The sequence below is a fragment of the Colobus angolensis genome, unplaced genomic scaffold, assembly GCF_000951035.1.
Source record: "Colobus angolensis palliatus isolate OR3802 unplaced genomic scaffold, Cang.pa_1.0 Scaffold88, whole genome shotgun sequence".
NCBI classification, from domain to species: Eukaryota; Metazoa; Chordata; class Mammalia; order Primates; family Cercopithecidae; genus Colobus; species Colobus angolensis.
Genome location: NW_012122709.1, coordinates 4,592,434 through 4,619,922, shown reverse-complemented (window position 1 = coordinate 4,619,922; position 27,489 = coordinate 4,592,434). Strand labels below are relative to the sequence as shown.

Here is a 27,489-nt window from a genome sequence, read left to right as displayed (position 1 = left end):
TGTGCAGAGCTCCCCCTCGTGGTGTGGGGAAGACTTGGCCCACGGGACGCAGGGAGAGGGCAGCCTGAGGCATCAGAGAAGGGAGAGATTTCCCAGAATGTGAATGCTGGGAGAGCCTGTGGATATCAGCTGGTGCAATGCCCTCATTTCACATAAGATAAAACAGGCCCAGCTAGGGGAGGTGAACTCATTTGTGACAGAGCTAGGGCCAGAACGCAGCTCTTCTGACACCTAAGCGAGTGTTCTGGATACTGTACTGAGCCTCCTTGTAGCTCAGAAAAGAACGGCCAACTCGTCCCTCCACTGTGGGTCCACCTTCCCAGCTTGCCAGCTCCTCAGCACACATTTCCTGAGCATCTCCCATGCACAGACCCTGTGCTGGGTGCCAGAGCCTCAGAGGTGACAGGGGGGCCTGCCCTTGAGCACTCAAAGGCTGGGAAAGAGACAAGCTGGTCAAGGCATCCCCATGGTGAACGCTATGGGAAGGCTCGGGGGAGTTTGGAGCAGACACTGCTGCAGCCCGGGAGTCAGCCACGCTGGGCTGAGACAGACGGACATGCAGCCAGACGTTCCTGCCCAGCCCAAGGAGCCCAGCATGGCCTGGCTCAGCAGTTCCATCCCAGCTGACGTGCTATCTCCTCTCCCTGATGCATGTGTGTTCCTGCCCTGAGATACAATCTTTCTTCGGGAGCGCTCCTTCCAGCTGCAGGCCCCAGCTCCCAAGTCCTGCCTGAACCCTGGATCTTGAACTCTGGTCACTGTGCTCTGCTTCCTTGGTGGCAACCACTCCTCTCTCTTGGCCTTTTTCCTGCCTCCTGCTTCCTGTTCTCCTATCCTTATGTCCTGGCTCACCATCAGGGCTGGCAGCCTCTCCTGGGCTAGAACCAACAGGATTTTGTGTTTCTCTGGTCACTGCTCACAGTTCTCAGGGCTTTATGCACAGTCCATTCTCATGGTCTCAGAGGAGGGATAAAAGAGGCTCCACTTGGGGAGTCAGGGTGATAGGGTGCCAGGTGAAGGGTTAAGGAGGTGGTTAGCAGAGCCTGGTTGCAAAGCCCAGTGGGGAGTGGGGATTTGCTTTGTGCAGAATGGGGTCAGGACCAGTCCTCTCCCACAAGCAGCTGTGTGACCCAGGCCAGACTGTCCCCAGTAGGAGCTTAGAGAGAGCAGAAATGTGACCACAGTGTTTCCTTGTACAGGCACCTGTGCTATCTGTGTCTGTGTGAGAATTAACATGAAATGAGCAATGCCCAGACTTGGTCCTCATGGCATATTGGTTTGGGCTCAGTGTTGATTGGCCCCAGAGTCTCAAGATGCCCTCACAGTGAGGTGCTGAATCACAGGAGACAGGGGGAGACCCCTGGGGAAGACAGGGAGGGGGCTCCCTGGGAGTTACTTCCTAGGGACTGACTAGAATGGAATCTCTCCCATCTCCTTTCCCATACCTTAATTCTCAGCCAACTCTGAGCTTTTTCTGGCATCGGTGGAAAATTCATTTCAGAAAGAAAGGGGGTCCTAGGACACCTTTAATTGTTGCAGCCTCAGGGGTGGGGTAGGTGGAGAGTGGCTTCAACTTCAGCACCAAAATTCTATCGCCTACCATCTAGGACTGGCTCACCATTTTGATGCCATCGTTTTCTCCACTTTTGAAATTTCTCCCTCTCCGCCTTTGTGTGGTTGACTGAGCAGAACTGGGACTCACAGATGTCCACCTCAGGCAGAACACCTCACTCCTCTGCACCTCGGTCTCTTTCCTTGTGGATATGAGACGCCTTGGCTCTGGCAGCTCTGATACAGGGGCTGGGGGCCTCCCTCCTCTCAGGCCCCCTACTGCCTTGATCCAGGATGGACAGCTGGCAGGAAGGACAGATGGGCTCAGGCAGAGTTTGGCACTCATATTTATTATAGGTTGGCAAGAGTGAGGTTCCTGAGGCAGTGTCACTCCTCGTCATGCATTTTTTGCTGCAACAAGGATAAGAGGTGTGAGTGGGGAGCTGGCAAGAGGGAGAAGTGTGTGGGGACAAATCCCTGGGGCTTTCAGAGGCTTAAGGGAGATGCCCTTGGAGGGAGAGGCAGGGCCCCAGGGGTCTTGTGGTCTCAAGTTAGAGGCACTTGTAGTTTAGGGGGATGGAACTGGGGATCTCTGCAGAAGTTCTAGACAGTGGGGGGCTGTTTTGAGCAGGAGAGCGGATTCTCAGGTTATGTGAGCTGTGGGACCCCCAGAACTGCCTACATATAGGGCAAGCAGTGCCCACTCTGAGGGGCACCCAAATCAGGGGTCATGCTAATGTGGAAGTGACTAGTGAAGCCCAGGGAAGGGACCCACCTTGGCGCCAATGTCTCGGCTCTTGGCTCGAAGTTTGTTGACCTGGGACTCAGCGATGTCTGCCCGCTCCTCTGCCTCATCCAGCTCGTGCTGTACCTTGCGGAACTTGGACAGGTTGGTGTTGGCTTGCTCCTCCTGTGGTGGGACAATGAGGATGGGTGAATGAGCTGGAGATGGGCTGTGGGATTCTCAGCCTCTCAACCGGAGGTTCCAGCTCCCTGTCCCTGAGGCACCCATGCCTCATGCATATTCTTGCAACAGCCTTTCCAAGGGTATCCTGCACCTGCCTTGCGCTCTCCTCAAACATGTCCAGCACTCAGAGTCCTTCACAGCCATCCACTGCCCAAGACAAATCCCATGCTGCCCGATCTGGGACCCTTCAGAATCCTATTTTGCTGCACCTGTTCCTGTGCACGCATGCTCATCAGCAACTCACATACACCCAGATGTCTTCCCCACTGCCCTGTGCCTAGCTGGGTCCCCTTCCAGGCCCAATTCCACTGCCACCTTCCTGCCTTCAGCTTTGGCTGCCCCATGTCCTGCACTAGCCTTCTGTTGGGTTATGGTGTCTGAATTGTAAGCAGCTTGTAGGTGGTGACTTTGTTAATTCAGAACACCTGATGGCTCTGAGCATACCAGATGTGTACAATAAATGTTTGAGAGTTACAGCTTATAGCAAACTCTTTGACCAGGCTCCTCTGGGGGAGACATACATTGGTTCTCACATATAGTACGTGTGTTGATGAGAAAGGGAAGAAAACTCTGAACTCACCGCCTCCTCGGCCTGGCGCTTGTAGGCCTTGACCTTCAGTTGCAGCTTGTCCACCAGGTCCTGCAGCCGCAGCAGGTTCTTTTTGTCTTCCTCTGTCTAGGGGTGGGAGGGTGGGAGAAGCCAGTTTGGAGGGGGAGCAAATACAATCACCTTTCCCTCCTCCATCATTTTGCTCTTCTCCCTTTGCCTTTGCTGCCCCTCCCTGCAATGATCCAGGTGGGGATGTGGTGGGGAAGATTCTCTGACTCCATTGCAGGTCAAAGGGGCAATGCAGGGTTGTCAGTCAAGGATCCACAAAGCAATGAAGGCTGAAGTCTTAAAGCTAGAATTGGGGCAGGGGCTCAGAACCTATGGAATTCCCTAATGTGGTAATATAAAAGCATCAGATCTGATCCAGCTCCAATCTGGTGGATAAAGCTCCAACCTGGACCTACATAGGTTCTCTTGGCCAGCAGTTCTTGACCAGAAGAGGAATAATGAGGAATGCAGAAAGAAGGGGGTATTATCATAATCCAGATTATTCTACATTCTAATATATTGTACTGGACCAGAATTCAGGCATCAGGATCACTGGCTCCAACATCACTCGATCATTCCTATCTCTTTATCATTGTATGTGCCAGGATGCCATTTCTACTTCTGTCCACAAATCACTCTGTGGTTCTGTATCCGTAACCTCTTTCTTGTGCCTCTGGTATCCATCTATCAAATGGACTGACACCCTTGTCTCCTTGGCCTTTTCTTCCCAGGTACGCTGAAAATAACGGGCCAAGGGCACAACTCTGAGCTATGCAAATGAAGGTCTTAAAACATTCTGGGGTCCTCTTTCTCTGTGGCCTTCTCTTTGTGTGCCAGAAGTTCCATGGAAGATTTCCAGGTCTTTTCCCCTCGCCTGACTCTTATCCCCACAGTTGAAGGTGGAAAGATTCTTTGGACTGTTCTGAAGTCTTCATGGTAGCACTTTGAGTTATTTAAAAAAAAAAAAAAAAAAACTGGGGAAAGGCTAGTTAGAAGAGTTTTCAGGAAGTAGAAGTAGATTCTTCATTTGCTGGAAAAACTCACAGACTGAAGTCAAACTGACTGCAGAGCGTGAGAAGAAGGTTAAATGTACCGACAGCATCTCAAGGAGGAGGTAACAGGAGCCCTGTGTGGGTTGGGCAGTGGGGCCAGAGAAGCCACTTCCACATGTACTCCTGGCCTCTGGCCCCCCGCCGCACCTGGTAGGTGAGCTCCTTGATGCGCCGCTCGCTCTTCCTCATGCCCTTCACCGACTCTGAGTTGCGCTTCTGCTCGGCCTCCAGCTCACCCTCCAGCTCCCGCACTCGCGCTTCCAGCTTCTGCAGCTGCTTCTTGCCGCCCTTGAGGGCGATCTGCTCGGCCTCGTCCAGCCGGTGCTGCAGGTCCTTAATAGTCTGCTCCATGTTCTTCTTCATGCGCTCCAGGTGGGCGCTGGTGTCCTGCTCCTTCTTCAGCTCCTCTGCCATCATGGCGGCCTGTGTGCAGGAGAGAGGTGGCAAGGAACATGGGCCCAGGGCCGGGGCCTTTTGTCCCCCGAGGATCTCCTTTCTCCCATCAGGCCCTCAAACCCTCAGAACTGCAGAGTTGGCTTGGTGTTACAGCACAGTGGCCTGGCCTGGCCTGAACCCAGGGCCTTGTTTGCGTCTTTAGGGGAGGCAGAAGGTGGGTGGTCACTTACATCCATGATGGCCTTCTTGGCCTTCTCCTCGGCATTCCTGCACTCCTGTACCGCCTCCTCCACTTCCGACTGGAGTTGGGTCAGGTCTGACTCCATCTTCTTCTTCTGGTTGATGAGGCTGGTGTTCTAGACATGGAGAGAGAAAAATGATCAAATATATACTGCACTTTGTTACCTGATTTCATACTCTTTCTCCAGAGAGAATTAAAAGTGGTCATTTTTAAAATAACAACAAGCCTGCTTTTAGACTATTCCTTGTTTTGTACCTGCTTTCCCTTTTCCTATGAAAGTGGATACATTCTAGACATTATATCTAAGATTACTAAATTCTGAAAAAAGGCTTCAAATAGCAAAAGGTCTGCAGTAATACCCTGGAGCTCTTCAGAAACATGTTTTTGTAGGAGCATGCCAATATTCCAAGGAAAATGGAAACAACTTTCTACCAGGACAATATTCCAGAGATGTTTACAGCTATACCAAGAATGTAGTGGGGTAAGGAAGAGGGGATGAGGTAAGCGGATGATGTCATTCTCACACATACTAAAGAACAAAACTCCACAGGGCACTGTAAAAGGTGGGCACAAAGTCTCATTGCAGAGTACAACTGAAAACAGTATGGGTGGGTGGGACTGCAGAAAAATGGTGTTCTATCCAGCTTGGTTTGCAAGAGATGCAGTTATGCTTCTTTAAACTCCCAAACTCTCATCTTTACAGAACAAGCTGGAGGCTGTCCTTTAGTTCAAGAATATCAAATAACAGGATACGTTCCACTACTCCCAGACTTGTGACTTTGGCAGATATCAGCAATCAATCATGACACTCTTAGCTTCTAAGCAGAGACGGCTTTCTCAATACAATGGTTCTGCAGCCACCATAGATGAGAGTTGGCCTAAGAGAGGAAATGATTTCTGACCCTGGTTAGATGTGCTCACTTAGAACATCTGGCTTTTCTAGATGTACTGGGCTCTGCACTCGGCAGGTTTCCGCAAGGTGGCTCCTGACCGTCTCACCTGGGAATGCAGCAGCTGCACCCGCTCGCTGGTCTCAATCAGCTCCTGCTCTGCCAGCTTCCGAGACCGCTCTGTCTGCTCCACCATGGCACGCAGCTCCTCCAGCTCAGCCTGCAGCAGGTTGTTGCGCCGCTCCACAATGGCAATGTTCTCCTTTAAATCGTCGTTGGCGCGGACTGCATCATCCAGCTGGATCTGGGTGTCCTGAGGATCACGAGAGTGGGCATGAGCGGGGAGCCAGCCTTGGTGCCCTTCACTGAGGGCATCTCTCAGAGGTCCCTGCAGTAACCTAGGGGCAGGAGGAATCTAGTGCCTGTATCGAGACACCACTGCTTCTTCAGGCCACGTGGAGGCCAGTCCCCTCTGGGTGAGGGGACGTCCTGTCCCCGTGTACCTTCAGCAAGCTCTGCAAGCTCTTGACTTGCTTCTGGGCCTCGGCGGCCATGCGGTTGGCGTGGCTGAGCTGGATCTCCATCTCATTGAGGTCTCCTTCCATCTTCTTCTTCACCCTCAGGGCCTCGTTGCGGCTGCGTGCCTCTGCGTCCAGGGAAGTCTGCAGCGAGTCCACCACCCGCTGGTGATTGCGCTTGGCCTGTTCCATCTCCTCGTCCTTCTCTGCCAGCTTCCGCTCAATCTCTGCCTTGATCTGGTTGAACTCTAGCTGGGCCCGGAGGATCTTGCCCTCCTCGTGCTCCAGGGAGGCCTGGGAAGGGGTGGGGCGAGGGCAGGCAGACAGGGCACAGGGCAGGGTTGGGAGAGAGGATGAGAAGATACAGGGTGTCAGCCAGGACTATGGCCCAGAGAAGAAGAGCTGAGAAGAGATGGGGAGGTGGGATCTGCATCCATGCCCACCATGGTGCTATTGGGGAGAAAGTGCTTGACTCCCTGGGCTTCCTCTGTCAAGGAAAGGGTCTGGACCTCACGATTACCATACCCTCTGGCACTAACACTGCATGAATTCCTGACCTGTCTAAAGTATTACAGAAAAGAGAGGAACTTTTATAACCACAAATTCAAAATTTTATCTTTGTTTTCCAGGTCCCTCACCCTTTCCTGAGAAAAGTTAGAAGCCGAGAAAACTCAGGGCTATTCCCAGGTGCATAAAAATGAAGAGTAACAATAGCTAATATATATTAAGTGCTTAAATGTGTTACCTCCCTTAATCTTTATAATAATCATGTGTAAAATTGTATGAGGTATGTGCAATTAATTCCATTTTACAGATGAGAAAACTGATGCAGAGAGTGATTAAAGATTTTGCTCAATGACACAGTGAAAGTCCTCAAGCTGTGTTCCAACTCAGGCCTGTTTGACTCTGGAGCCCACACTCCCACCCACTGTTTAAGTGGTTATTATCATGGCCAGATTCCAACTTTTAAAACCTGGTAAGAAACAAAAACTTTGGCGTCTAATCAGACTGACATTTTCCTTTGTGCAGACCTTGGCTTTGGAGGTAGTCATGGTTAGTGAATAGTGGATAGATAACGTTGAACAAAGAATATGGAATGAATAGATTTTGTCTTGGGTTCACCTGCAGGTGAGGGAGATGTGGGAGACAGTGGCAGACCAGGGTTGGGGTGCTGGGAGCTCTCAGCCCTCACCTCCGCCTCCTCCAGGGCTGACTGCAGCTCCAGCTTCTCGACCTCCAGCTGTTTGCGGACCTTCTCCAGCTCATGCACATTCTTTCCTCCTTCTCCTAGCTGCTCAGTAAGGTCCGAGATTTCCTCTGGGGACCAGAGGGCCAGAAAGCTCAAAGCCTGTGTTCCCCCTGCCCCCGCATGACCCTCCCTCCCACCAGCTCATCTCTGGCCTCTTGGGCCCCCAGCACACCCTGAAGGTTCTTGTTCTCCCTCTTGAAGGTCTCCAGGTGCTCCAGGGACTCCTCATAGGCGTTCTTGAGCTTAAAGAGCTCTGTGCTGAGGGAGCGAGCCTCCTTCTGCGAGGACTCCAGCTCCGACTGCGACTCCTCATACTTCTGCTTCCACTCGGCCAGGATCTGCCCGGGGACAAGGCTCACTCTTCAGCCCCCCAGCCTTAGCCCCCCAGCCCTCCTGCTTCCCAGTGCCCCAGCCCCCCGCCTCAGCCCCATATCCAAGATCTGTCCCTGGCCCTGAGCCTGGGCTCAGCCCTGCCCTCCTCCCCAACCTCCAAGGAGGATGGCTCTGGCCTCGCACTGAACCCCTCACGCCCCCTTGCCCTGTATGCTGGCTGCAGCCCTCACCCAGGGCCCACCTTGTCGAAGTTCCTCTGCTTCTTGTCCAGGGCTGCAGCAGCAGCATTGGAGCGCTCCACGTCCACCATCAGGTCCTCAATCTCATTCTGTAGCCGGTGCTTGGTCTTCTCCAGCGAGGAGCACTTGGCATTAACAGCCTCCACAGCCTCCTCGGCATCCTGCAGCCGCTGGGCTAGCTTCTTTCTGCCCAGGTGAGGGTGGAGGGTGTGTGTGTGACTCTACTGGGCAACAGTGGAGCCTTGGGTGGACCTCCTCCCACCCCCTCCCTGTATCTCCTTGAGACGCCGTTAAGTCCAGCCTAGCAGGAGCTGAGCCTGCTCGTGCCTGGAACAGAGTCCGCCAGCCCGGGCTGCCCAGGCATCCTCCCTACCTGCAGTGGCATCTGGGCGTCAGTGCCCCCTGCCCTCGCCCCCCACACAGGCTGATCGACGGTAGCTCCTCTGACCAACAAGCTTTTTGCTCGTCTTATACGTGAGCATCAGGTATAACCCGGGCCAAAAGCTCGCCTGTCACAGGAAGCGGGTCAGGGCCAGCCAGAGTTCACAGAGTAAAGAGTTCAGGCTTTCTTCCAAACACTTCTGTTGCCCTCCGAGTTCCTCCTGTCTCTTCTACTTCCTTCCCATGACCACTCTGCCGGTCCCCACCCCAGGTCCTCTCGCCCCTTCCTCTCCGAGAGTCAGGTTAAGGGGGTATCTGGAGCTCACTTGGCTTCCTCGAGCTCCTCGGTCCGTTGGATAGCATCCGTCTCATACTTGGTCCTCCACTGGGCCACCTCTGAGTTGGCCTTGGACAGGACGCGCTGCAGCTCAGCCTTGGCCTCCGTCTCCTCCTCGTATTGCTCCCGCAGCAGGTCGCAGTCATGCCGGGCCGACTGCAGTGCATGGGCCAGGGCGTTCTTTGCCTGGGGAGGGGTGGGCACCAGGAGGTGGGAGGGACTCCCTGTGCCCCATTCTCTAGATTCTCTTCTTGTCTAGTACTTCAACCAAGCCTAGCCTTATTCACCACGTGGGCTGATGTGAAACCTCACTGTCTGAGGAGTTTTCCAGTCTGCTCACCCCATCCCCTTAAGAATAAGGAAAGACGCATTAAATGACGTTTAGCTGCAGGGCAGAACCTAGACTGGAGGGTCTTTCCCATGCAGAGGACTCTCTCCAGCTCCAGGCTCCATTTCTGGCATTGAGGTGAATTGCCCCAGGGCTGCCATCAAGCCTGCCCACCTCCCCACTGGGCCTCACCTTGCCCTCCTCCTCCAACTGCCTTTTGAGGTCCTCCATTTGTTGGGTATAGGAGAGCTTCCCCCGGGTCAGCTGCGAGATTAGCGCCTCCTTCTCCTCTAGCTGCCGGGCCAACTCTCCTGGAGGTGAAATGAGAGGGGCTCGTGGGCCATTCCACAAGTCATGTCGTGCCGTAGGCAGGTGCAGCGCTGGTTAGGGGCACCCACCATTCTCAGTCTGCAACTTGGCTCGCTGGGTGGTGAAGTCGTTCAGGGAGCGTTGGGCCTCTTCTAGCTTCACGCGGTACTCGTTGGCCTGGTCCTCCAGTGTCCGAGAAACTTTCTCCAGGTTTGCCTTCAGGAAGCAAGACAGGAAAGGTGAGTGTGGGAGGGGCTGAGCTGACCAGAGGAAGGAAGAGAGGGTCAGAGATGGGGAACGCCAGAGGGCAGGAGGGGGACACAGAAGGTGTGGGAGGGCGCAGTCTGAAGAGGTACTTGAATTAAAGAAAGGAGGAACATGAGATAGGGAGAGGAGAGCCAGAGAGGGGCAGGAGAGAGAGGAAGAGAGACCAAAGGGTGATGAAGGGAATGAGAATGACAAGGGAGATGTTGGACAGAGAGAAGGTGTGGGGGAGGTGCCCCTGTGCAGGGGAGAGGGAGAGGGGAGGCCGAGCAGAGCCTGCCTTGGCCTTGATGATCTGCTCCATGTTGGAGGTGACGTCGTCCAGCTCCAGCTTGAACTCGCTCTTCTCCTTCTCCAGCTTCTGCTTCACCCGCTGCAGGTTGTCGATCTGCTCGCCCAGCTCTGCCACGCTGTCGGCGTGCTTCTTGCGCAGGGCGGTGGCCGTGGCCTCGTGCTGCAGCGTGGCCTCCTCCAGGTCCCGCCGCATCTTCTGGAACTCGGCCTCGCGCTTCTTGTTCATCTCGATCTGCACGGACGTGGCCCCGCCGGCTTCTTCCAGCCGCTCGCTGATCTCCTCCAGCTCCCGGGACAGGTCTGAGCGCAGCTTCTCCACCTTAGCCCTGGTGGTGCGCTCCGCCTCCAGCTCCTCCTCCAGCTCCTCGATGCGGGCCTGCATCAGACACAAAGGGCTCAGACCCATTGCCTGCACCTCTCCACTGGAATCCCCCCGCTCTAAGAGGCTACCAGGAACTCACGTCCCTCTCAAGCAGTGGTTCTCAACCAGGGGCAATTTTTTGCCCCAGGGAATGGTTGGCAATGTCTGATTGTCATGACTTGGTGGGGCTTGCTACTGGCATCTAGAGGACAGAGGCCAGGGATGCTGCCGAATATCCTATAATGCATAGGCCATCAATAGGAATTTGGTTGAAGCTCCCCAGGGCATCTCAGACCCAGTCTGAGCATCTGCAGCCCCGAATCCTGAGAATCTGTGTTTGAAGGGGAATCCTGGGATCCTGTGAGATCAAGAAGTTCAGAGTCCCCAGATTCACTAGGCTCTGTTCTGCTATCCATAAGACAGGAAAGTGAGTGCTTGTATTTTACAAATATTTGTGACAATATGCCTCAAAACAATCAAATACTTTTGCAATTCTCCAAGTTAACCACAAAGTCCAATCAACCATATTCCTTGCTCTCCCAGGCTTGCTGTGTTTATACCCAGGGCTGGGTTTCAAGACAATTGCTCCCTTCCAGGCCAGGAAAGTGCTAGCAGGCTACTCTCCTCTTTACCTCATCTTCTCATCCTCTTTAAATGCCCTTACCTCACTTTTCTGGTCTTAGCCTTGGTCTTGGCTAAATTGGGAGAATATCCTATCTACCATTTTGATCTGTTGTCTGGTTAGCCAGGAGCAAAACGGGGGTTCAGTGGGAATCCCTTCACCTGGGGTTATGGACAGCTTTAAAGGACTGTTCATGGATGAGTCCTAGGAGCAGCAGAGAGGACCACCGTGCCTCTGCTCCCAGGATGGAGAAGGTGGGACTTCTGAGCAAGATCTTGGGGATGAAGGAGGAGCCATAGCCTATTGCCAAGACCTGATGAGATTAATAGGACTGTTATTCTGAGTCCAAGAGGCCAAAGAAGTTGCCCAGACCTGGGGTAGAACCTGAGGATGGCCCGACATTCTAGCTAAAATCCAGAAGGAGCATCCAAGAAGATGGGAGGGCACATACTAATGAAGGTGGGCCAATCCCTGTGCAGTCCCAGAGGAGTGGAATTATATTCATACATTACTTGCAGCCTGGGTCATGGGCCTCAAGTGCAGAGGGGAGTCTACCTCTTTCTACCAGCCACAGTCTGCCCCAAAGTGAGAGGACAAGGTCCTGCCCCAGTAGCTGAGTTCCTGTTGCCCTTGGGGTCACTATGTCAAGTTCTGGCCATGTAGCTTCTGTAGCTCTAAAATGGGGATGACAGTGGACTTCAGGGCTCTTCTGACAAACCCGATACTAAAAACATATTGAGGTTTGAGGTTCATTAAAGCTAAGGGAGACTATGGCTGTTCACTTAATCTTGACCTGCAGAGGAATGAGAAGGCCATGGAGAAGACAAAACAATACCTTCTTAGGCTAGTGGTTGGCTGACTTCTCTAAATTGGGCTATATTAATATGATGCCTGTATAGAATTTCCTAGTTATCCCCTCTGGTCCTGTGTGGTAGGTATTGTCAGTGTCATTTTACAGGTGAGAAGAGAATCTGAGGATCAGGCAGGGTAAGTGACTTGCTCAAGGTTGTAGGAATTGGCTCTTATCATGAGTGCCCTATGGGGACTCAGCCTGGGTTAGTGGCTGGGTTAGTATTAGGAAGAATGTGAACAGAGCAGCTCACAGGAAGGTGGTCCTTGAAGCTTTTTTTTTTTCACCCCACATTCAGAGGGCAGAACTACCAGAGGAAGGGTTAGAGGAGAATAGAGCTCTATCATTTGTCTTAGAGTAGAAAGTCCCTGAGGCAGAGCAGATCTCAAAAGGAGAAGCCCTTTAGTAGGTATGAGTCTCCCTTCTCAAACAGTTTTGCTAACACAATGTATTCTTGCTCCACAGAGGAAGGCTAGTGTTCCTGATGCCTGTAAGTCAGGGATGGTTGGATCTTTGAGGCTGCCTGGAGTTCCAGATATTGTGTAGAACCCTAAGCAGCTCCTGCAGCCTCAGTCACCTCAGGGCTATTGAGATCCCACTTTCCTGCACTGGGGAAAAAAAGTCACCTGATTTTCCTTCAGTTTCTTCTGTAGCTGAAGGGCCAGTGCCTGCTCATCCTCAATCTTACTGTTCTGCTGATTAATTTCAAACTCCTTCCTGCAGGAGAAGGGTGAGGGTGGGGGAGTGACAAATAGCCTTCCTTCCTCTGGCGCTCATTCTCTTTTTGGCTTTAGTACACCAAAATCAGTACCTCCCCCTCCCCAGGCCAGCCCAGAGAGTGGAGCAAGAGGGCTATGATTGACCTCATTCCCATTGTGCCCAAGGCAACTGTGGGCAGTGGAGGTACAGCACCCTGCATTCTATCTACCAGGTCAGACACCTCCATTAGCCCCTCCTGGCCACCACAGTCTCCTACTTCTTGAGCTTTTCTTCCAGCTGCAGTTTATCATTTTCCAGGTCCATGATGCTCTCCTGTGTCAGCTTCAGGTCGCCCTCCAGTTTCCGCTTTGCTCGCTCCAGGTCCATGCGCACCTTCTTCTCTTGCTCCAGGGATCCCTCCAGCTGATGAAGAGAAGAAAATAAGCAAAGTGTGGAAAACATGACATCCACAGTGTATGCTCTTTTGCCTCCCTCTAAACTTGAAGTCCAGTGGGATTGGAAGTCAAACCAGTAGAGAAATCCTGCAAGCACAAAGGATTCAGAGACCTACTCTAGTGAGGAACTACAGAGAGTTAAAAAGCTCCAAGGGCCATAGAAGTCAATTCTAGGGATCAGGACTTTCTGGGCCATTGGTATTGCCTGCAAAATCTTGCTCTGAGAGCAGGAGCATGGTTCTTACTACTCACATCATCCACCTGCTGCTCCAGCTTGACCTTAGACTTGGACAGGGTGTTGACCTTGTCCTCCTCAACCTGAAGGTCATCCAGGGCCTGCTGATGGGCCTCTTGTAGAGCTTTCTTCTCCTTGGTCAGCTTAGCGATGATCTCATCTAGCCCAGCCATCTCCTCTGTTAGGTTCTTCACCTGCCGACCAAAACCCATCCCCTTTAGGGTCAAAGATCACCAGCCTGGAGACATCTATGGGGACTTCCACGCCAAGGAACAGGACCACGCTCTAGTCTGGGAGTCTTGAGGAGACCTGGGATGAAGCCAGAGGAAGCTGCCCTCACCTTGTTCTCTGTTGCATGCTTCTCCTTCTCCACCTTGGCCAGTGTCAGCTCCAGGTCATCGATGTCCTTCTTGAGTTCCGAGCACTCGTCTTCCAGCTTGCGCTTCTTGGCAGTGAGCTCCGCGTTCATCTCCTCCTCGTCCTCCAGTCTCTCATTCATCTCCTTCACTTTGGCCTCCAGCTGAATCTTGTTTTTGATCAGCTGGTCGCAGCGCTCCTCAGCATCATTGAGGTTGTCTTGTTCCTGGGAGAAGAGAACAGGGAGGAAGCTGATGGTTAAAGAGAGGAGACCTAGGGTCTTAAAAAGAGCTGGCACTCCTAGACTCCCAGCACCTGGTTGTGAGATGGGCTATAATCTAGGGGAGGGGAGGCGAGGGCTGAAGCGATAATCATGTGGCCTCACCGCCTGCACTTGGAGCTGCAGGTCGTTCTTCTCCTGCAGCAGGGACACCATCTTCTCCTCCAGCTCCTTGCGGCGAGCCTCGGACTTCTCCAGCGTCTCTTTGATGCGCCCGAACTCCTCCTTCATGGTGGCCATCTCCTTCTCTGTCTCTGCGCTCTTCAGCAGCGGCTTGATCTTGAAGTAGAGCTTCATCCAGGGCCAATTCTTGACCCCCATGAAGGCCCGAATGTTCCACTGGATTACCAGCAGGGCATCCCTGACAAGGAAACGTGGAGGCAGGGTGGGGCACTATAAAAGAGGGCTTCCCAATCGTGGGACCTACTAAGCAAGTTCGTAGGCATGTAGACTTCCTTCCTGTGCACACCCACCTCCAACATCACTACATTGAACATGGAGTTGCCTGATAAATATTCATTAATCAATTTGATGAAAGGGCAGTTTATATCCTCCCAGCTGGGATAGTAGTGGTAATGGAAACTACCACTTATAGAATGTCTACTCTGTTCAGTTTTTCAATTTTCATAAGAACTTCAAATATGTTAAAAATCATGTAGGGGTTTGCTTATAAGAATGTTAAGTAAGTTATGAAGCATGAAAGCAAAATGACTATTCATGAATCTACCACCCAAACAAGAGCTAGAATGTTACCAGCCATTGATCTACCTGTGCATTCCTTCCTACACCCCTTTTACCCCACCAGGAGCAGCTGCTACTTTGAATCTTATTTTTCCTTTCCTTGCTGTTTTGAAAATTGCTGTAACCGCATATGTATGTATCTTTATTTTAATTTAATTTTATTTATTTTGGGATGGAGTTTCACTCTTGTTGCCCAGGCTGGAGTGCAATGGCACAATCTCGGCTCACTGCAACCTCTGCCATCTAGGTTCAAGCAATTCTTCTGCCTCAGCTCCTCAGTCGCTGGAATTACAGGTGTCTGCCACCATGCCCAGCTAATTTTTGTAATTTTAGTAGAGATGGGGTTTCACTGCATTGGCCAGGCTGGTCTCTAACTCTTGACCTCAGGTGATCCCCCTGCCTTACCCTCCCAAAGTGCTGGGGTTACAGGCGTAAGCCACTGTGCCGAGCCGTATGTATGTATCTTTAAACAGTGAATGGCTGGTTTTGATTATTTATGAGCTTTATAAAAATTACATCATACTGTGTGTATCCTTCCAAGATTTGCCTTTGTTTACTAACAATATGGTTTAATGTTCAGACATATTGTACCATGTAGTTGGAGTTCACTTCTTTTCACCGTTTTATGATGTTCCACTGAATGACTGTAATACTATTTACCCATTCCCCTGTGGATGGAAATTCAAATTGTTTTAAGATCTTTGCTATTATGACCAATGCTGCTAAAAAGATTATTTTTCATGTCATGGTGTACATGTATAAGAGTTTCTCTATAGGAATGTACTCAGGAGTGGAATGGAGAAGTATGCAGCTGTTCAACTTTAAAAGATAGTGATAAACAGTTTTCCTAGGAAGTTGCACTGATTTACACATCTGTAAGCAGTGGATCAGGCTTCTTAATTTTTGTCAGTCTAGTGATTTTTAAAACTTTTTAAAATTATTTTTTCTTTCATTTTATTATTATCTACTTGTTTCTTTCATTTTTTAAAATTTGTAGACCATCTGAGCAAGCAAAGTCTAGTGTTTTAAAATGGTATTTCATTGGTGTCTTAATTTGCATTTTACTATAGAGAATTTTCTTAGAAAAAAGAAGAAGAGGAATTTGCAATGGGATTCGAAGTGGTAAAGTAACTTTCCCAGGCCAGATGGTAGGTCTGAACCCAGGTCTCCTGACCCACACCTAATTGACATTGCAGATATGCCTCTATATCTCTAGTGCATGCCTCCCTTTTCCTGCTGTCTCACCTGCGTTCCACTATCTTCTTGAACTCAATGCGCATGAGCTGGCCCCGGGCTTGGGCCTGCATGCGTGTGATGATGCGGCTCAGTCTCTCATCCCGCATCTCCTCCAGCAGCCCCAGCAGCCCTGCTTTGAAGAACACCTGCAGGCAAGGGGTAGATGCAATAGGCCGCAGCCTCAGAGGGGAGCATCCAGGGTGGAAGAAGAGGGTGGAAGACCCTGGATGAGCTCCCAGGTGACCCATCATCCCATGCCTTCTAGAAGTGAGAGTAAAAATTAGACAAACAAGACCGGAGTGAAGCCTGGGTTTCAGCCCTTGGTAAGGTTGATAAGGAAGCCAGAATTAGGGTTCTGCCTCCTAAACTCCTCTCTGCTCCACTCAACATGGCCACCTGCCCTGCAACCACCCAATGGGGCTCTAGACTCACCTTGGTGTGGCCAAACTTGTACTGGTTGTGGTCAATGTCCAGGGAGCTGAGCAGCTTCTCTGATCCCTTCCTGCTGTCAATGAACTGTCCCTCAGGGATGGCCGCTGGGTTCAAGATGCGATACCTGAGGAAGGAAGTGCCCAGAGTCACCCATGCTCTGCAGTGATGTGCTCTGCCCACAGAATTCCAGGGCTACCTGCAGCCTCCCACTCCCACCAGAGTAGCCCTGGCTTCCCTGTTCTCTGAGCTCTGGGGCGCCCTCATACCCACCTCTGCCGGAAATCCCCGTAGAGGATGCGGTTGGGGAAGCCCTTCCTGCAGATGCGAATGCCCTCCAGCACGCCATTGCAGCGCAGCTGGTGCATAACCAAAGGATTGTCCATCACCCCTGTGGCAGGAGGGAAGGGAAAAGGGTCAGCCTTAGCATAAAGTGGATGGCAGCCGTCCTCCCCAGACTAAGGCCTTCTCCTGGCTCACCTGGAGCCTTCCGCTCATTGGGGATGATGCAACGCACAAAGTGAGGATGGGTGGTCCTCAGGTTGGTCATCAGCTTGTTCAGATTTTCCTGGAGGCAGATGAAGGTGGGGAGTTAGGAGCCACAAGGACCATCTCTTAGGCCCTTAAATCCTGGTTCCCAGACACTCTCCACCAGAATCATCAAAGGAACAGGGGCTGGCACATAATTTATGACGTGAGTTTAGGCTTGTGTGGAACCTACACACCAAAAAATGACTACGTAGCTCTAGCTTCTTTCCTCATTAAACTCAAGCATCAGAATAGGTGATGCAGCCAGAAGACTCTGGGCTGGGCCATTCCACCAAGTGTCCTGGCACCCCTGGGCCCTTCTTACCCGGTGGAGAGCTGACACCGTCTGGAAGGATGAGCCCTTTTTCTTGCCTCCTTTGCTTTTACCACTGTCCCCTAAATAATGAGAGCAGGAATAATGAACAGGAGCTGGAAAATAGAGGAGCCCTTGAGCAGAGGCAGAGCTCTGCTGCTAGCTTGGTAGCTCTGAGACTTTGGGTAAGGAATTCTCCAAGAATTGAGGATAACAGTAACAACTTTGCAAAGTTGTAAAGAGGATTAGATAAGACCACGCCTCTGGGGCAGCTCACTGGCGCTTGCCCATAGTAGGCACTGACATACATCAGTGCCCTTAGCCCTCCCTCTTCTAGACTTGCCCTTCCTTCTTATATCTTTCCACATTCTACTTTTCTTCTTCTTCTTCTTCTTTTTTTTTTCTTTTTTTGAGATAGAGTCTCACTCGGTCACCCACACTGGAGTACAGTGGCGCAATCTTGGCTCACTGCAACCCCTGCTGCCCGGGTTCAAGTAGCTCTCCTGCCTCAGCCTCCCGAGTGACTGGGACTACAGACATGCGCCACCATGCCAGGCTAATTTTTGTATTTTTAGTAGACAGGGGGTTTCACCATATTGACCAGACTGGTCTCGAACTCCTGACCTTGTGATCCACCTGCCTCGGCCTCCCAAAGTGCTAGGATTACAGGTGTGAGCCACTGCGCCCAGCCTCTACTTTTCTTCTTACACTTTGTCTTCTTCATTTCAAGCCACATCCTTTCTCTTCCTTTTCTGAACTGGAGGCTCCTTTGTTCAATGTCCTCTCAATGTTTGTTGAGAACTCCCACATGCATCGCTCCCTGCTGGGCACGGTACAGGGATGCATGTGCCACCCTCACTGATTTCCAGTTACTCCCAATCTTGATGAAACATGAGACAGCTATATCAACACCCACAACACAAAGCAGAGAACGGCAGGTGCTACAGAAGCCCAGATGGACGGTGGTGAGGTGAGCCAGGAGGTGGCTTGACTCATGGGCTCCCCTGTGCTTGCCTCTGGAGTCATGTGCTTTGAAGCATCAGGACCCTGACCCTTTGTGCCTTCAGAAGTCCCCTGGCCCAGTGCAAGGGCTGCCCACTTACCAACATCGGCAGATGCATAGGAGGAGAAGAGAGTGGCCATGAGCTTGAGGGAGGACTTCTGGTACAGGGCCACAACAGTCTCGTTGAGAGGATCCTTGTTTTTTTCCAGCCAGCCCAGGATGTTGTAGTCCACGGTGCCGGCGTAATGGATCAGGGAGAAGTGGGCTTCCTGCTTCCCCTTGATGTTGCGTGGCTTCTGGAAATTGTTGGACTTGCCTAAGTGGTTGTCGTACAGCTTGGCCTTGAAGGTCATGTCGGTGGCCTTGGGGAACATGCACTCCTCCTCCAGGATGGACATGATGCCCATGGGCTGAGGGCAGGGTGAAGAGGCAAAGAGAGAATCACTGAGCACGCTCCCAGGCTTCCACAGTCCCACACCCTGACAGGAAAAGGACTCTAGAGCCAGTAGCACTGGCCTGCTGAAGAGGGGCTGTGCTGGTACCTCTTAGCCCAAAACAGGAATCCAATATTCCTGGAATTAAAAGAGCCCCTTCCTCCCTCTTTGTGCCCAGTGGATACAACAAAGAGCCATGCACTCCTAATCACCCTCCACAAGGCCTACAGCGCCTCACAGCACAGCCTCTTCTCCCTGATGGCTCACTGCCCCAGAGGCAGGAGGGCAGGGACAGATGTGTGTCAAAGGCACTGGGCCAGGCTCTGTCTATATGACACCAGTAGCAATTTTTCAAGGGTTAGGTAGAAGGATCCAGGTTGTTCACCACACTCTGCACTTCTGAAAACGTGGTAGTTCTTGACTTTTCTTGGGGGCAGGAATCCTTTTAAGAATTTGTTGAAACTAAAAACTGTCTCCAGAAAAACACATGTACACACAAACACACGTACACACACACATGCACATGCACACACGTATGAATGTACACATGCTTTTGTCACACACAGTTTTATGGGATTCTGAGGGCTCTGAAAGATGAGAACTCTGGTTAAGAATCTGGATAATGACCCAAAATATGTGGGGAAGCTCCCATTTTCTGAAGGCCGTGGCTGGGCTGGGTGTGGATCAGACACTCCTGGCTCTGGCCTGTGCTGACAAAGAGCAGAGGTTTCCTGAGAGCAAGTCAGACCCAGCCCACAGGTCCTTCCGCCTGTGGCCTTGTCTCTTCTCAGGAATGCCCATAGGCAAGAGAGCTGGAGACTAGCTTATTTGTCAACCAACAGGAAGGTGGTGGGAGGCAAACATCTCTAATTTCAGCCTAGGATCTTTCCATGAATGACGCTTGTCATGGGCAGTCAGAGGGGCCAGGGGCCTCTCCTTCACCACATCTCACTCTTAAGACACTGAGGGGACCACCACACAGGGACATAAAGTGCAAGGTCCTGGAAAAGGAAGGACGGGGAGGGGATCATCCTGTTCATGCCCATGACTTCACAGTGGGGAGAAGCTGGGCCTGGAGAAAGGCCTGGGATTCTTGGGACTCTAGTTTCTTGGGTGTAGAAGTGACTCGGCTGCCACTTTGGATGGCAGAGGAGGGAACATAGGTGGTGAGGCCAAGGAGGCACCTTCTCGATGAGGTCGATGCAGGCCTGCAGGTCCATGCCAAAGTCAATGAATGTCCACTCGATGCCCTCCTTCTTGTACTCCTCCTGCTCCAGCACAAACATGTGGTGGTTGAAGAACTGCTGCAGCTTCTCGTTGGTGAAGTTGATGCAGAGCTGCTCAAAGCTGTTGAACTGCAGGGGGCATGAGGGGTGGGAGCAGTCAGGAAATGGGTGTGAGTGGCCATTGGGGCTGTGCCCGAGCCCAGCAGGGTGTGGCTGGTCTCCTCCATGTCAGGGCAGTGGAGGAGGGCTTCCCCTGAAGACAGGGACAATGACTACCTCTGTCACCGCACAGTCCCCACTGCCTTCCTGTGTCTGGTCCACAACTGACTCTCAGCAAATGGCTGTTGAATGTGGGAGTGAGCGAGTGATTGTTCTCCCCCTCCCAGGGGTCCCAACTCACATCAAAGATCTCGAAGCCAGCGATGTCCAGGACTCCTATGAAGTACTGGCGTGGCTGCTTGGTCTCCAGGGTGGCGTTGATGCGTGTCACCATCCAGTTGAACATCTTCTCGTACACTGCCTTGGCCAGTGCCCCGATGGAGTAGTACACCTGCTGCACGCTCTGCCCCTTGGTGACGTACTCGTTGCCCACTTTCACCCGAGGGTGGCACAGCCCTTTGAGCAGGTCAGCTGAGTTCAGCCCCATGAGGTAGGCCGACTTGTCAGCATCTTGATGAGAAGGAAAGGAGTAAGTGAGCTCTTTCTTTCTTTCTTTCTTTCTTTCTTTCTTTCTTTCTTTCTTTCTTTCTTTCTTTCTTTTCTTTTCTTTTCTTTTCTTTTCTTTTTTTTTTTTTTTTTTAGACGGAGTCTCGCTCTGTCACCCGGGCTGGAGTGCAGTGGCTGGATCTCAGCTCACTGCAAGCTCCGCCTCCCAGGTTTACGCCATTCTCCTGCCTCAGCCTCCCGAGTAGCTGGGACTACAGGCGCCAGCCACCTCGCCCAGCTAGCTTTTTGTATTTTTTAGTAGAGACGGGGTTTCACCGTGTTGGCCAGGATGGTCTCGAACTCCTGACCTCGTGATCCGCCCGTCTTGGCCTCCCAAAATGCTGGGATTACAGGCTTGAGCCACCACGCCCGGCCCTTTCTTTTCTTTTTTAAGATAGAGTCTTGCTCTGTCACCCAGACTGGAGTGCAGTGGCACGATCTTGGCTCATGACAGCCTCCACCTCCTGGGTTCAAGCAATTCTCCTGCCTCAGCCTCCCGAGTAGCTGGGACTACAGATGTGAGCCACCACGCCAGGCTAATTTTTGTATTGGTAGTAGAGACAGAGTTTCACCATGTTGCCCAGGCTGGTCTCAAACTCCTGACCTCAAGTGATCTGCCCACCTTGACCTCGAAAAGTGCTGGGATTACAGGTGTGAGCCACTGCACCTGGCCTGAGTGAGCATTTTCAATGAGTGAGCCTCCTTCTCTGTCCTGGGGCCAAGACTTTAGGAAGCATCAGGTCCAATTTCTTCTCCTTAAAGAGGAAGAAATCAAGGCCTGGAAGAGCACAGGGCTTGCCGTGGTTGCTCAACCAATGTGTGCCTGAGTCAGGCTGGAGCCCAGGCGCCCTTATCCAGCCCATGGTCTCTTGCCACAACTGGCTCTTCTCAGCTCTCTCTCTCTCTACATCTCTGGCATCTGTGGGCCAGGTCTTTCGCAAGCACTGCTGTGGGCATATCCCCACCTTCACTGTGTCCCTCACCTCTCCAGGGCAGGGATGTGGCTGAGGGGCTAGATGTCCTCTGCTCCCTGTCTCTTTCGTTCTCTACCCCAATGTTTAGCCCGGGACTGGCCGTGCTGTCCTCTCCATCCACATGTCACCAAATCTGACTGGCTGGGAGATCAAGACCCCCAAGAGTATATCAGACAGCACCACACTCCCACCCCCAGCCTTCCAAATGTGCCACCTAACATGGGGATTTCTCTATTTAGAGGAGTTATTTGGTGTAATTTCAAGAATGTTGTAATAACTGTTGGTATGTTATCACGAACTTCAGGTTGACATTTTGATCTGGGCAGACTTGGAGACGGGTCCCTGAAGGTAGGAAAGAATGTTCTTGGCCACTTGTCTAACACTGTTTGCACCTTCACATTTTCTCAAAGGACCTCACAGTAGCCACCAGAGGAGTAAGTAAAGATCGTCGATCCATTTCACTGAGGAGGAAACTGATGCACCAATGCCCTGGGCTGTGTCCTGACCCCTGGCCCTCTGCTTCCCAAATAGAACATGGTATGAGCCCACCAGGGGCTTACCCAAGGGCTGAGGAGCAAAGGCCCTGCATTAGTGATGGTGATGTGCAGAGCTCAGGGGCTGTACTTCCTGGGGCTGGGCGAGTCTTGGGCACAGAGAAAAAATCCCCATCTCAGTTCTGGTGAGTGCAGGAGGTTGAGGAATTGGTGGGATTGTGGTGGACTTTCTATCTGCCCACCTCTCCCACGTCCCTGTCCCTCACCATCCCTCAACACACCCCACTGCCCCACAAGCCTCAGATTCTGTAGGATCTGAGTCCTTCGGAGAGCCTGGTCAGCACCTCCGGCCTTCCCAGTGCTGCCTGCCTGCCCCTCCCACCTTCAGTGCCGTCTGGCTCCGCCTGCTCCTCCCGCTGCTTCTGCTTGAACTTCATGTTCCCGTAGTGCATGATGGCTCCCGTCAGCTTGTAGACGCCAGCTTTCTCCTCTGAAGTGAAGCCCAGCACGTCAAAGGCGCTCTGGGACAGAGCGAGAAGCAAAGAGAGGAGTTGGAGCGGTGGCCCCAGGAGCTCCTGGGGGCCCTTGAACGGCCGCAGCAGCCCCCTCACTCACATCGGTGGCCATGAGCTCCTCGGAGTCATCGATGGAGGCCACAGACACCTCTCCCTGAGACACGAAAGCGTAGTCGTAGGGGTTGTTGGTGACCAGCAGCATGTCTGCACCAGGCAAGGGGCGGGGCAGGAGCAAAGGGGCAGGCGGAGGGCAGGGAAGAGGCAGGGAGAGTTGGGAAAGGGAGGGAGGGGGCAAGGAGGGGTAAGGGACGGGGAGAATGGAGGAGGGGAGGACAGGGAGCAGGGAGAGAAGAGAAGTCAGCAAGGACCAAGAGTGAACCCAGAGGAAGTGAAAGGGTAGAAGAGGGGCCCTGGCAGGGGCTCCAATAACAAGGAGGAGGGAGGGTGGCAGGGGAGTGACACATGGGAGATAGGGAGGCAAATAAAGAGAAGGCAAAAAACAAGCTGAGGGAGGAGTGGAGAGAAGGGTGGAGAAGGAGTGAGGTGTGTGACTGCACAGGGAGGCGAGAGGAGATTCAGGTGATCTTGGGTGGGAAGGGAGACAGAGCTGGCGGAGTGAGCAGAGGGAGGAGGGAAGTGAGCTGCAAGATGGGGGCACAGTGGGGAGCAGGAGGGCCCTGCCCTGCACACAGCTGGCTTTGGGGAGGGCAGCAGGGACAGCAGTGGGTGGGGGGTGGCAGGCAGGCTCACCCAGCAACTCCGGCTTCTTGTTGGACAGAATCTGGTAGAAGATGTGGTAGTTTCTCTCAGCTTTCAGCTGGAAGATCACCCGGGACTTCTCCAGCAGGTCTGAGGTGGGCGGAGGGGAAGAAGGCAGGTGAGGAAGGAAAGAGAGTAGAGCCAGAAGAAGGTGGCCATGGGGGCAGGGGTTACCCACAGGCGAGAAGATGTGGCTTAAACAAAAAGGATCCTAAAGCCCAGAGGCAAATGCAGACAAAGACAGAAGATGGCAGGAATGATGAGACTGGCCACCAGGCAGGGAGAGAAGGCAGAGGGGGACCTGGAGGGTGGCAGCCTCCCTGCTGGTACTCACAGGTCTCTATGTCCGCAGAAGCCAGCTTTCCAGTGGCCCCAAAGTGGATCCTAATGAATTTCCCCTGGGGGACGAATGGGACAGAGTGAGGGAACTGGTGGGAAGGATAGAATGAAATCCTGGACCTCTATTCAGCCCAGAAGTCCTGGATGGTTCTGGAAATGTAAACAACCTCTTTGGTGTTTCAGTTGAGTATAAGTGAAGCTGGGCAGAGGATGCCACCCTCACACAATGTGCAGGGACCTCCTAGTTGGAACCTCGGCCCAGAGGGGAATGCACATGGAATGCCACCTGCTCGTACCCCTCATATGATCTCACCTAATCCTCCCAGTAATCTGCAGGGTGGATATTAGTCCCCCTGTTTCACAGGTGAAGGAACTAGGGCTCAGAGAGGTGTGAGGACTTGCTGAGCAAGTGGAAAGTCAGGCCTTTGGCTTCAAAGCCTAAGCTCTCTTCCCACCAACATGAGCATGTTGATATCCCAAAGCCAGATACAGTACAATCAACTGGGTGTGGCAAAACAGCACCCCCTTTTTGTTGTCAAGGATGGATGAGGCCACTGGGAGTGGTCAAAGGCACTCACGAAGCGGGAGGAGTTGTCGTTCCGGACAGTCTTGGCGTTGCCGAAGGCCTCCAGAGCGGGGTTGGCCTGGATGATCTGGTCCTCCAGGGTGCCCTGTGAAAGGAGCAGAACCACAAGGGTTCATCCTCCATCCACCTCCAGGCAGTGGTGAGAAGGCAGGGAGGCTGCCTTGGCCCTGAGGAATGGAGGTGGGGGGTTGGGTGAACCTCTGGTGGGTCTGCAACTCCATAGGATCCTACCCAGACCTCAGGGTGAGTGTCTCCTGTCAGGAAGGTCTTCCACACTGGGCTGACCATCAGAAGCCCACCTCAGTGTGGCTGTCCCCACCATGTCACAGGTAACTCGGGTCAGCCTGCCCCCCAACCCCTGTTCTGCCGAGCCTGTGGCCCCCATGGCACCTTGTTCGCATTGGCATTGTCCTTCTTGCCACGGTCACCTATGGCTGCAATGCTGGCAAAGTACTGGATGACACGCTTGGTGTTCACAGTCTTCCCCGCCCCGGATTCTCCCCTGGGGACCACAGGAACCAATCAAAACTCAGAATTCCTACTGTTCTCCATACAGCATGCTTCCCTTCCCAGCCTGGCCATCAGAGCCCAGCACTCGGCAGGATACGCCTGTCGTGGTTCATTGCTCTGGCACCCCTCTAATGAGAGCTCAGTGCCCCATGCTCCCTGCAATCCCAGCCTTAAACCTCTCCTCCCAGCTACACCCCAGGCATCAGCCTGTATGCCCCCAGCCCAGTCCCTTCTGTGGGAGGATGGCACTTGCTCACGTGATAAGGATGGACTGGTTCTCCCGATCTGGAAGAAAAAAGAGGAGAAGCAATGGGGTGAGGGCTGAGGGTCTGGGTGGGTGTCCAGGAGGAGGGGCAGAGGCCAGGGGCCACCAGGCTCACCCGTCAGCATGTACTGATAGGCGTTGTCGGAGATGGAGAAGATGTGGGGCGGGGCCTCACTCCTCTTCTTGCCCCGGTAGGCGGCCACCACCTCAGCATTGTACACCGGCAGCCACTTGTAGGGGTTGACGGTGACACAGAAGAGGCCTGAGTAGGTCTGGAGCAGGAGACAAGGCTGGTCATGAGGTTGGTGGGGAGAACCTGGGACAGGAGGTGGTGGCAGCCAGACAAGTCCCTGTTCACTTCAGCTGGCTCTACTCCTCCTGTGACTGACTAGGGGTGGAGTGGGGAAGGGGACTTGGGTCCTTTGGGAGAGTCCTCCCTGTTTCCTTGGGAGAGCCTCCCTGGCTTATTTTGGCCTCTATGCAGGACAGGAAGTCTCTGCAGTGTGCAGGAGCCACTCACATATATCATCCAGGCTGCGTAGCGCTCCTTGAGGTTGAAAAGCACTGCGGGCTCGTGCAGGAAGGTCAGCATGGCCATGTCCTCAATCTTATCGAACTTGGGTGGGTTCTGCTGCAACACCTGGTCCTCCTTCACAGTCACCGTCTGGAGGGGGCACATAGGCAGGAGGATGGGTGACCACACTCCCTCCGGGACCCTTGCCAGCATTGCCCACTGACCTCCTCCCAGGACACAGCCTTGCTCCCCTTGCTCTGACCAGTGCCCCAGCCCCTACCCTCTATGTCCCCTGGGACACTTTCCCCAGATAATGTCGCTTCCCACAGTATCTCCCATCCTAGAGACTGTCCTAGGATACCTTTCTCTTGCCTGATGCCTAGACCATCCTGGGGACACCTGTGCCCATGACCATCACTCTTCAGTCCCTATGTTCCAAGGATCTTGGGGCAGACCTGGAGACTGGCAGCTCTCAGATCTGTGCACACCTTATGCTAACCCCAAGGCTGTCTCCCGCGGGCAGTGCTCTAGGGTATCTGTTGCTCAGGGCAAACCTTCACCCCTGCTGGAAAAGCAGTTCACCCATCTACTCCACACTCCCCATCCATCACTGTTGGTGTGGTTTGATTGGCAGCAGTTTGCCATGCTCTGATGTCACCAGATCCTGCCAGTAGGTATTCCAGCATTTTTTATAGTGGAGAAATCCATGGCTCTAAATGACTAAATGATTTGCCTGCACAGTGACTAGCGGGTGGCAGAGCTGGGATCAGAGTCAAAAGCCCCAGGGGATTGTGGCCTGTTATTCTACACTTTAATGGGTTGTAACATTCAGTCAACAAGTTCATGAGACACACAGCCCTGAGCCGCAGCTGGTAACCAGGGGTGATTCTCTTGGCTGGCATGAGTAAACCAGGGACCAGCAGCTTCTGAGTGCCAGTCAAGGATGGAGTGCTCAGCTCAAAAGTTCCTGATCTTTGTGTTCATCTGGGTCTAAGAATTTACTCTTGATTTGAGTGAACAGAATTTAAGAAAGTGGACCCATGGAGGAAACTGAGGCACAGGGAAGAGGGATACAAGTGCAAGAAGGGGCATCATTTAATGTTGTGTTTGTGCCCTCTTTATCTACAAGATCCCTCTGAGACGAACACTGAGATCCTTCTCCCTCAGCATCCTCTCTGGCAAGGGGCAGATGGCCCTGGGTGGCACCTGTTGCACCTGCTTAGGTCAATTTGAGAGGGATCAGATTCTGGGCTCCTCAAAGGAGCATGTCCTGGCATCCCCACTGGCCTTGGTTTTTCTCCAGCCCTCTCAGCTCCCACTGCGAGTGGCCCCACCTCTGCATCTTCTTCCCCAGACCTCCTTCCCTTCCGCCCTGGCGCCATGCCCCACTCACCTTCCCATTCTCGGTTTCAGCAGTGACCTTGCCCCCCTCCCGGGACACAATCTTGGCTTTGACAAACTCTTCCTTGTCGTCTGGCACGAAGCACTCAGTGCGAATGTCAAAGGGCCGGGTCTGGGCCTCTAGACGCTCCTTCTCTGACTTGCGGAGGTACTGGGCCGCTGCCCCAAAGTCAGCCATCTGGGCATCAGTCATCTTGGTGCTCCTCTGGGTCAGAGACAGGAGGGCTGTGTTATTCCTGAGGGGCCCAGGCTCCAGCGAATGGCTTTGTCCTCTGCAGCCCCCCTCCCTGCACCCGCTCCTCTCCTCCACCCTGGGAGAGGCACCTGCTATTGCACCCTCCCCGACTCAGGGCTCTGCTTCTCTTGCTCTCTGAGGTGATGCTGAAGGACAATCTCTGTAAGGGGTTTGCCTGGGGTGGCATTGGCTGGAGTTTGCTGAGGGGTGACGCTGAGTGCGTGGGACAGCAGAACCCTGGTGCAGCAATCTGGCTCTCAGGAGAAGCATGCCCTGCTCTCTGCAGAGAAAATGGGGGCAGTTCTCACCTGGTTATCCCTTCACGGAGAATCCTGAAGAATCTGAACCATGGGTGGAGCAAGGAACCCCAGAGGTAGAGCCGGGCAGAGAGAACAGATGAGGAGAGTGAAGAACAACAGGCCACCGGGGGATGGAGGCAGCCCGGAGCACAGACAGGCAGGACAGACCAAGGAGTC

The 27,489-nt window shown here is 52.9% G+C and overlaps 1 protein-coding gene across 1 annotated transcript; it reads right to left on the bottom strand.

Annotated features, from left to right (window-relative positions):
• Window positions 1-1,771: 1,771 nt before the first annotated feature.
• Window positions 1,772-26,971, bottom strand: MYH6 (myosin, heavy chain 6, cardiac muscle, alpha). The gene is made up of 37 exons (XM_011930829.1): window positions 26,771-26,971; window positions 25,384-25,527; window positions 24,979-25,135; window positions 24,856-24,883; window positions 24,479-24,590; window positions 24,081-24,173; window positions 23,498-23,561; window positions 23,155-23,253; window positions 22,505-22,608; window positions 22,272-22,410; window positions 20,117-20,385; window positions 19,675-19,845; window positions 18,157-18,466; window positions 17,066-17,136; window positions 16,693-16,780; window positions 16,486-16,603; window positions 16,216-16,339; window positions 15,793-15,929; window positions 13,912-14,167; window positions 13,510-13,752; window positions 13,187-13,363; window positions 12,757-12,902; window positions 12,407-12,497; window positions 9,934-10,323; window positions 9,479-9,605; window positions 9,273-9,391; window positions 8,742-8,938; window positions 8,037-8,220; window positions 7,635-7,800; window positions 7,406-7,530; window positions 6,199-6,507; window positions 5,805-6,008; window positions 4,795-4,920; window positions 4,316-4,591; window positions 3,099-3,194; window positions 2,327-2,461; window positions 1,772-1,962 (listed from the first exon to the last, which is right to left on the bottom strand). Exons 1-37 carry the CDS (start codon window positions 26,969-26,971, stop codon window positions 1,939-1,941), a joined length of 5,820 nt encoding a protein of 1,939 aa, XP_011786219.1. The 3' UTR covers window positions 1,772-1,938.
• Between the last annotated feature and the right edge of the window lie 518 nt (window positions 26,972-27,489).

Bases quoted from the DNA above. Each gene is read 5' to 3' on its own strand.
- MYH6 (XM_011930829.1), bottom strand. From the start codon at position 26,971: ATGACTGATGCCCAGATGGCTGACTTTGGGGCAGCGGCCCAGTACCTC. The intron at 13,364-13,509 runs GTGAGGGCAGCT...TTTGGTCGGCAG, and splicing joins AGCATGCAACAGAGAACAAG to GTGAAGAACCTAACAGAGGA. The intron at 12,498-12,756 runs GTAGGAGACTGT...CTTCTCCTGCAG, and splicing joins CTGGAAGAAAAGCTCAAGAA to GAAGGAGTTTGAAATTAATC.